Consider the following 7,492-nt stretch of genomic DNA (forward strand, 5'->3'; position numbering starts at 1 on the left):
CCGAAGAAAAAAGGGTTTAAGAATGCAATAGGTACTCCTGGTAACTCCTACAATGGAAGAAGGAGGTCAGGGGATTGAATGCGGATGCAGCATATTTCTCATTCATTCTCAGGGCTGCTCGATTCTCTAAGCCGGCTGTGTGGTGAAGAGGTACTTAGTTGCGGGGAGCGAGTAAAAAAACGATGAATTTAGGTTTTCTTCATTCCTGAGAGTTTAATTTAGGATACAGGAGGAGGCATTAGATTTTAGACATTGTACAACATATGTAGTTACAGTATTTCCTCTATACAGGTAAGCTTGAAGCAATTTTTTTGAGTTTAAAGCTTGGTTGGGCTACAAGTTAGTTGATTTCGGCGGAGAAAGGCCATTTTTGTAAATTCGAGTTTGATCAGCGGTTTAGCTCGTGACCTTAGTATCCAATTTTGCGCGGCTGGAGGACCATGTAAGAGCCTGCCTGCCATGTTGTTTTGTTATTTGGCGGACTTCACAGTTTTACCTGTAATCTGAAAAGGTTCAAGCGTGTTCTATAAGTCAGTTTTCATAGAACCATTTGTGCGTTATTCGGAGTATTATACCAGCCATATTTTTCCTTTCGTTTAGAAACCGTGAAAGGAATTGTTACGTGACAAGTTTGTGATATCTGACAACTGTAATAGGACCGCGGTAAAGTTATTGGAACAGAGTCTGAAGCAGGATTCTGTGGAATCGTCTCAGAAGTGTATTGTAAACCGTTCAAGCTTGAATGTTGTCAAGGAGTTGAGTCTTACATGGGTGTAATATGGAATAAATCCTTTTAATGCGTTTGGAGTCTGGACATTATTCTGTCATATGGCATTCTCTGTGGTTTTGGCGGGCACAATTTTGTTTGTTGCGTGTAGGCTTCCTCTTGGCCTGATCAAAGATCAATGTTCTGTGGAGTTGCTTGGTCATGTTTGGGCAAACTTCCATTCTACTGTCAGAGTTTTTCAAAGTATGTCAGTGTAGTGGCTCACTGCTTCTGATTTAAGGTGTTTTCAGGTTACTGTTGCAGTCTCTTGATATAAATCTTTTGGAATCCTAGATCATAGCTGGAGCCCATCTGCTCATGTGTTTCTGACCATAGATGCCGAGCATTTACATGATCAGTAATGCTCATGTATCATTTCGTTCATTGCTTCATTCATCATGGGAACACTTGAACCCACAAATGACCAGCTTCATGGCTCAGTTGACAGTGGCTTCATGGCTCAGTTGGTTAGAGCATCACAGTGGTATCGCAAGGTCATGGGTTGAGACCTTGTTGAAGTCCTGAATTTTTCAGGCTTTTCTACGCCATTGTTAAAATTGTTTTCATAATTGTGAGGATCATAACTTCACTTGAGTTTTTACTTAACAACCTAAGAATTGTTCTCTTGTTGGATGTACATTGTATTTCTGCAGAAAAAAGGAAATGAGAAAACTTTTAACCTTTACGGAAGATGAATGTGGGTTCGGCTAAAGTGTTTTTGGTTTTAAAGGAATTTACGTAACAGACAAAATATGCAAGCAATGGGACCATGAAAAGAGTGAAAAGATATTTTCATATCAACAACTTGGGGACTTTTGAAGAATTCCTTAGTAATAGTCTTACCTATGCTCCTCTGATAACTACATGTAGTTGATGGAATTTTCATCCTAACACCCTAAAGGAGAAAAAGATATTTAATAACAAGGCTCCAGATTTTATTTTTATTAATAAGTATTCGTTATTGTAAACAAGGTGGGCCTTAGAAATATTTCTTTTATTGTTTTTACAATAATAGTAATAACAATAATACTAATAATTAATTTTTATTTTATTTTATTATTCTTTTAAAGGGGAACTGAAGGCGAAAAAAGAAGCATTTTTTGTTTACACTTTAGACCATACACAATTAAGTTTTCAACTTTTTTTCTGGCATATCCATCGCGCTTCCACCTAAAAAAAAAGTTTTTATTCCGATTTTGGGCTATCAGCATTGCGGCTCAGAGTGGAGGAGTAAGTGGTCATTTTTACAGCTTATGATGTATGATATGGGGAAGACATGTGAGAACGCCCCACAAAGAAGCAGTGTTTAGACTGATGTTTGTTGTGAATATTGAGTCCACGAAGAAAATATCTACAGCAGCACTTGTGTTTACTTTGTTTCTGTTGATTATGAAATCTCTGTTCCCTGTATCATACCTCACAGCAGGTGGCTGACTTAGTTTTTGAGCCCCCTGAAAAGGCCAAAAAGGCGGGAAATGCCCAACTTCGAACATAATTTTGTCGCAAAAAACAGGAAATGAAAAGAAGTAACTCCACAAACTTAGCGTTCCTTATGTTAGGCTTTCAAAAAAAAGTGTTGGAAAAGTTGTTGATTTTGGCCTTCAGTTCTCCTTTAATGGTCGTCTGAACTGGTACGTCATATGAGAAGCATGCCTGTCATTTATAGTTATTAAGAGTCCTGCCTGGGAATATCTGAGTAAGATGAAAGATACAAAATAATATGTAAACTTACCTACTTGTGGTGCAGGACACAGGCAGGGGGTGAGGCACCATATGGTGATGCCTTGTAAAATGCTTGTCAACAGACCTGTCATGTCTCCCATTCCGGTTATGGGAACTTCTAGCTTAGAAAAAAAGGTTGTCTCCTCAGGTGCTTGGGCAAGGTTGGAAGTTCTTGTGGCATATGAACATGATCCTTTTTGACAAAGGAATTGATAGAATTTACCAACTTCCAGAAAAAAAATTTTCTTTGTAATTTCAAATTGATTGACAGATGATTATAAAAATCTCTGCTTATTCCAAAACAATTAATTATTATTGTGTAACATGGTTTTCTCTCGACTGGTTGCAGAGCCTTGGATTTAATTTTCTTTGCTTTAGTCAAATGATGCCGTATAATAACAATAATAATATTATAGATAAATGTTGATATTATGTAAGACGAAACTGATAAAACTTGTCAAGGTGGTGCACCAATTTGTCTGCTTTTGAAGACACTGTGGTAGATTAGGATTTTATGAATTTCCAGTTTTGTTCTAGCTGGACTTGTGATCTCTTTGCCAGGTCTTTGTGACACCTTTTTTCAAAATCTCTAGAAGAGTTCTTTCATTTTCATTGTAGAAGATCCTTGCATAAAAGTTTCATAATATCATTTTAGTTATAGCTAGGGTATGGATATTTTAATAGCATCATGGTTCCTGCCAAGACACATTTGTACATTTATGAAAATTTTATATTTACAGTTATCGCTATAAATAAATATTACATGCTTTGCATGACAGTTGAAATAAGTATAAAATTAATATTTAAATATCTTGGTTATATTTTATGGATATTTTAACAGCATGATGGTCAGAGTAGTAGACACTAATTACAGTATTCTCTATGATGTCAAATTTTGTTGTTTTTAGGTAAATTTGGTCAAGTATGTTTCCTGATGAGACAAAAGTTGGACTTTGTACAAAAGATTTCAGCGGTGTAATGCTATCATCATTTAAGTAGTTGATATCACCAAGAATGATGTCAATTGGATAAGTGCCAAGGATATACCGTAGATGACTCACATACTGTATTATATTTGAGTTGTTCTTTCTGTAAAAAAAAAGCACTGTAAAATTGGGACACATAGTTGTATATGTATTCATAATTATTACAAATTTCATTGCATTTACTTGTGGAAAGTATTCATGTTCCTTAGTTTGTATTGATCTTCTGGTACACAGTGCCAAACTCAAAAATCTATCAGTAGGATGATCTTGCCTGTATAGAGTAAATGGTAGTAGATGAGATTTTATGTCAGTATCATTGCTATGAGGTACAAGTTGTGTTTCTGTCAGTGCAATTAGATCACTGTTCTTTATGTTTGCATCTTATTTGATATCTACACTATGTTTTTTGAGTGATCGTATGTTTAATAGACATATAGTGAGCATCGAATTGTCCTTATATTTTTCACTAGTTCCCATGGTTTTTGAGATTTCTCACAGTCTTTCATATTCTTTATGTACCCGAGGATCTGCTTTCACTGCTGTTAATTTTTCCTGTTAATTTTTCCTAGAATGTGAATACCATTTGAAGAGGTCGCTCGGCTCAGTGCAACATATACCTGACCATAATTGAATGATCTCTGTTTGACCAACTCAAAACTAATGACGAGACTGTTAAGTGACAATCCCTGTACTTTGTGAATGCTAACAGGGTAAGCCAATGTTAAAGGGAATTGCATTCTATGTATTTCAGGAGAAGAAGGTTTATTTGGATGTATTTTAATTTTTGCTAGGACAGGTTCTATGGGTACAACTCTGTTTTGTTGCACAAAACTGCTAGTACTCTTTTGAATGAAATTGTTACCAGCTTTGGCATCATCAAATTTTACATAGATAATGGTGGGTTTTTTGTTATTTTGATTTACTTCAATTTTAACAACAGTTCCTGGTTGACCATTTATAAGTCTATCTGCAATATCAATGTTGTTGGTTAACATAACTCTAGCAGATTCCTTTATACAGATATTAGCATCAAGTCCACCAGTTTCAGACCTGGGTCTAGCTAAAATTCTGTTAATATCTTGCCGTGATACATTAGGAGGGTACTGATCTGTGGCTTTAAGGTGAAACAACTGTGCAGGTATTTGGTGCAATTTCACTTCATTGTGTCGATTAACTGGATTATTTTCAGCCCAGATGTGAAGAGCATCTGATGGGTAATTAACATCTGATGGATCTATACATGTAGATCTAGATTGGATGCACTTGATATCTTCTTCAGTTTGAGTTGCTGTACGGAACCTATTCAGAAGATCAGCAAATGGTTTGTCATCCTTCCGCCTCATGATATCAACAAGCTCTATCATTGTGAATAGGTGCCATCGGTGGTACAAGTTAAACACATCATTTTTGTAATTTGCAAAAACAGGTTTCCTGCGTATTGGTGGTAGTTGATACATGTCACCAATAGCAAGAATGCTAATGCCTGCAAACAGATGAGCATTTGATGTGCCAAAAATTTCTTTTAGTCTTTGGTGGATAGGAAGCAAAGTATTGTTAGCAACCACAGAGATTTCATCTATTATGATCAACTTGAGGTCAGCTAGTAAAATTCTCATCTGTGTTCTTTTGGTCAGACATTGCAGATAAATTATCACCTGTTTCTGTGGGAGTTGCCAAGGCAGTGTTTATTGTTGTCCCATCTATGTTAATAGCAGCAACTCCAGTAGGTGCCATTAACAGAACTGTAGGTAATTCAGGATTCACAGAGGATGTCTAAAGGTCTTTGTGACGGTGTGGTAGATTGTTTGGATCAAGTGACTTTTACCAGCACCTGCTCCACCAGTTATAAATAAATGTATTGGTTTTACTTCTTCAGGTTTTCGACTATTCATGTTTTTGATTTTATTTCTACACCAGGTGAGGATTATATCATAAGCATAGCGCTGTCTTCTGTTCAATGATCTAACACACTCCCGAAGCTTATCATCACTAATTTCTGTTGGCTGGTTTTACGTTGTCATTCCAAGGTTTGAATGATTCTCAGTTTGTGATGATGAAACAAGATGTGTAGGTAATTGTTCATTAAATGATTCGTTTGGTGCTGAATCATCTTGCTCTTCAGATTGTAAATCTGCATTTTCCTGGTCAATCATAGAATCATAGCTGGAATGGATGATATTGCCCTAGTTATTTCGAAGAAAACCAAGCGCTTCTGTAACAGCATCAGCATCAGGCTCAAAATTCCTTCTGTTTCGTTCCACTACCCCTTCTTACGGAATCAAATGGTACGGGACATATATGGTCCAGGTTTGGAAATGGTATGGGCAAAGCTATGGCCCATATATGTTTATTATGTGGATTTGATATGGGCTATTGCCTTCCATAGCAAACCCATACTCAGTCACTGTCTTGAACTACTGTCATTCTATTGTCTCTTCCTATGGGATTGCTACGTATTTGGCAAAAATCATTCACCATAGAATCTTGTATGGGAATGGTATGGGGCACACCCATACCATTCCCATATCATCCTAACCCTGTTCTATGGGATTGCTACATATTTTGGCAAAAATCCATACACTCACCATAGAATCTGGATGGGAAATGCTCGCATAGCATTACCATAGGATCTTGACCCTGTTCTATGGGATTGCTACGTATTTGGCAAAATTCCATATGATATCCATAGTAGCTGGGTATACTGGCATTTGATATGGAAATGCCATGGGATCTATGATTCAAGTCCATATAAATTCCATAGGATCCAGGAATTGCTGCATAAAATATGGGAAATCTATGGGACAATACGTATACCCATAGCTAAACCATAGCCAAGGTCTATGCACAGGAGTAGCCCATACGATTCCCAGTTGCTTATAATTGAGTTCTCTGCTGATATAAGCAACTTGGAGAGGGAGATGAGGGGTTTTTACTCCATTTTACCCTTAGCCCTTTAATTTGGTTGGTTTTACATGAACCTTAATTCTCTTTTGAGAGATATTGTTAATATGAGGTCCCTTTTCATTTTTGGATATTGCAGTATTACACAAAAATCATGCAAGCAACCAGCCACTGTTATTTTTTATACACATAGATCTTTAATGCTCTAGTGACAGTTTTGAATTGCCTAATAGACATGGAAATTGTCAAACTGACTCAAAAGTCAATACAAAATAATACTTCTCTGGGAATTATGAAAATCAAAATGATTGTAAATTAAAAGTTAAAGAACTTACGGAATAAAATTCCTTATAGTCATGACAAAAAAAATAATACATTGTTTGCAAAAACTCTAAATATGACAATCTGGAAATGGAAAGCCATTTAAGATGGTAACTGGAAATGGTTCACTCCCGTCTTGCAATTCGTATCCTTTGGGGCCTTCTTGCCTCCACACACTTCATATTAATCTTTTGTACGACTTGGCTAGGGACTGGAGAGTCCTTCGAAAACTTGGAACAAACTTTCCCTGAAAAAGATTAAGAATTAAAAGCAATGTTATGGACTGCTGTGCTATTGTTGCATATATCATAATAACTATTGTAAATGTGGCAGTCGGTCCTATGGAATCTGTCTGTGAATTGCATCTCAGTATTAGGCCTTGCAATATTTTTTCTTGTACATTTGTCACTAATTTACAAAAACAAGTAAAATGCAGTACAACTCACCAATAAGAGCATCAATAACAAGGGGATCCAAAGGCTGGTGGCCATTTTTGCCCTTCTTCTCATTACCCTTTGCACAAGATACTGCAAGGATTTCTTTTGTAAAGAAGATGTCAATGGCAGCATTAATATATCCTGCCCAGTTCTTGCATGCTGCACAGTAAGCTCGTTGGTGGGGATACCAGTACACCCCAGTTCCCTCCATTACTTCCACCATCTGTTAAATCAGATCAGAAACAATAATAATTGTTAGAAGAACATGGTTCGTTGCACAATGAACAATAGAGAAAAATATTATTGAGTTCATTGACTTTGACACTTATCATTTAAACGTATAAATACTCTAATAAGGG

At 36.5% G+C, this 7,492-nt stretch overlaps 2 protein-coding genes across 2 annotated transcripts in view; both read right to left on the reverse strand.

Moving 5' to 3' along the window:
- Positions 1-4,016: 4,016 nt before the first annotated feature.
- On the reverse strand, positions 4,017-5,090 carry LOC138053428 (ATP-dependent DNA helicase PIF1-like). The gene has a single exon (XM_068900070.1). It carries the CDS (start codon positions 5,088-5,090, stop codon positions 4,017-4,019), a length of 1,074 nt encoding a protein of 357 aa, XP_068756171.1.
- Positions 5,091-6,821: 1,731 nt separating this feature from the next.
- Positions 6,822-7,492, reverse strand: part of LOC138053429 (DNA ligase 1-like) — a 4,252-nt gene continuing 3,581 nt past the window's right edge. Inside the window, exons 5-6 of the mRNA XM_068900071.1 lie at positions 7,143-7,356; positions 6,822-6,943 (exon numbers count right to left, since the gene is read on the reverse strand). Of these exons, the coding sequence (XP_068756172.1) occupies positions 6,822-6,943; positions 7,143-7,356 (336 nt within the window). The remainder of the gene's footprint in view (positions 6,944-7,142; positions 7,357-7,492) is intronic.

This window comes from Montipora capricornis, chromosome 6 (assembly GCF_036669925.1).
Source record: "Montipora capricornis isolate CH-2021 chromosome 6, ASM3666992v2, whole genome shotgun sequence".
Classification (NCBI taxonomy): Eukaryota; Metazoa; Cnidaria; class Anthozoa; order Scleractinia; family Acroporidae; genus Montipora; species Montipora capricornis.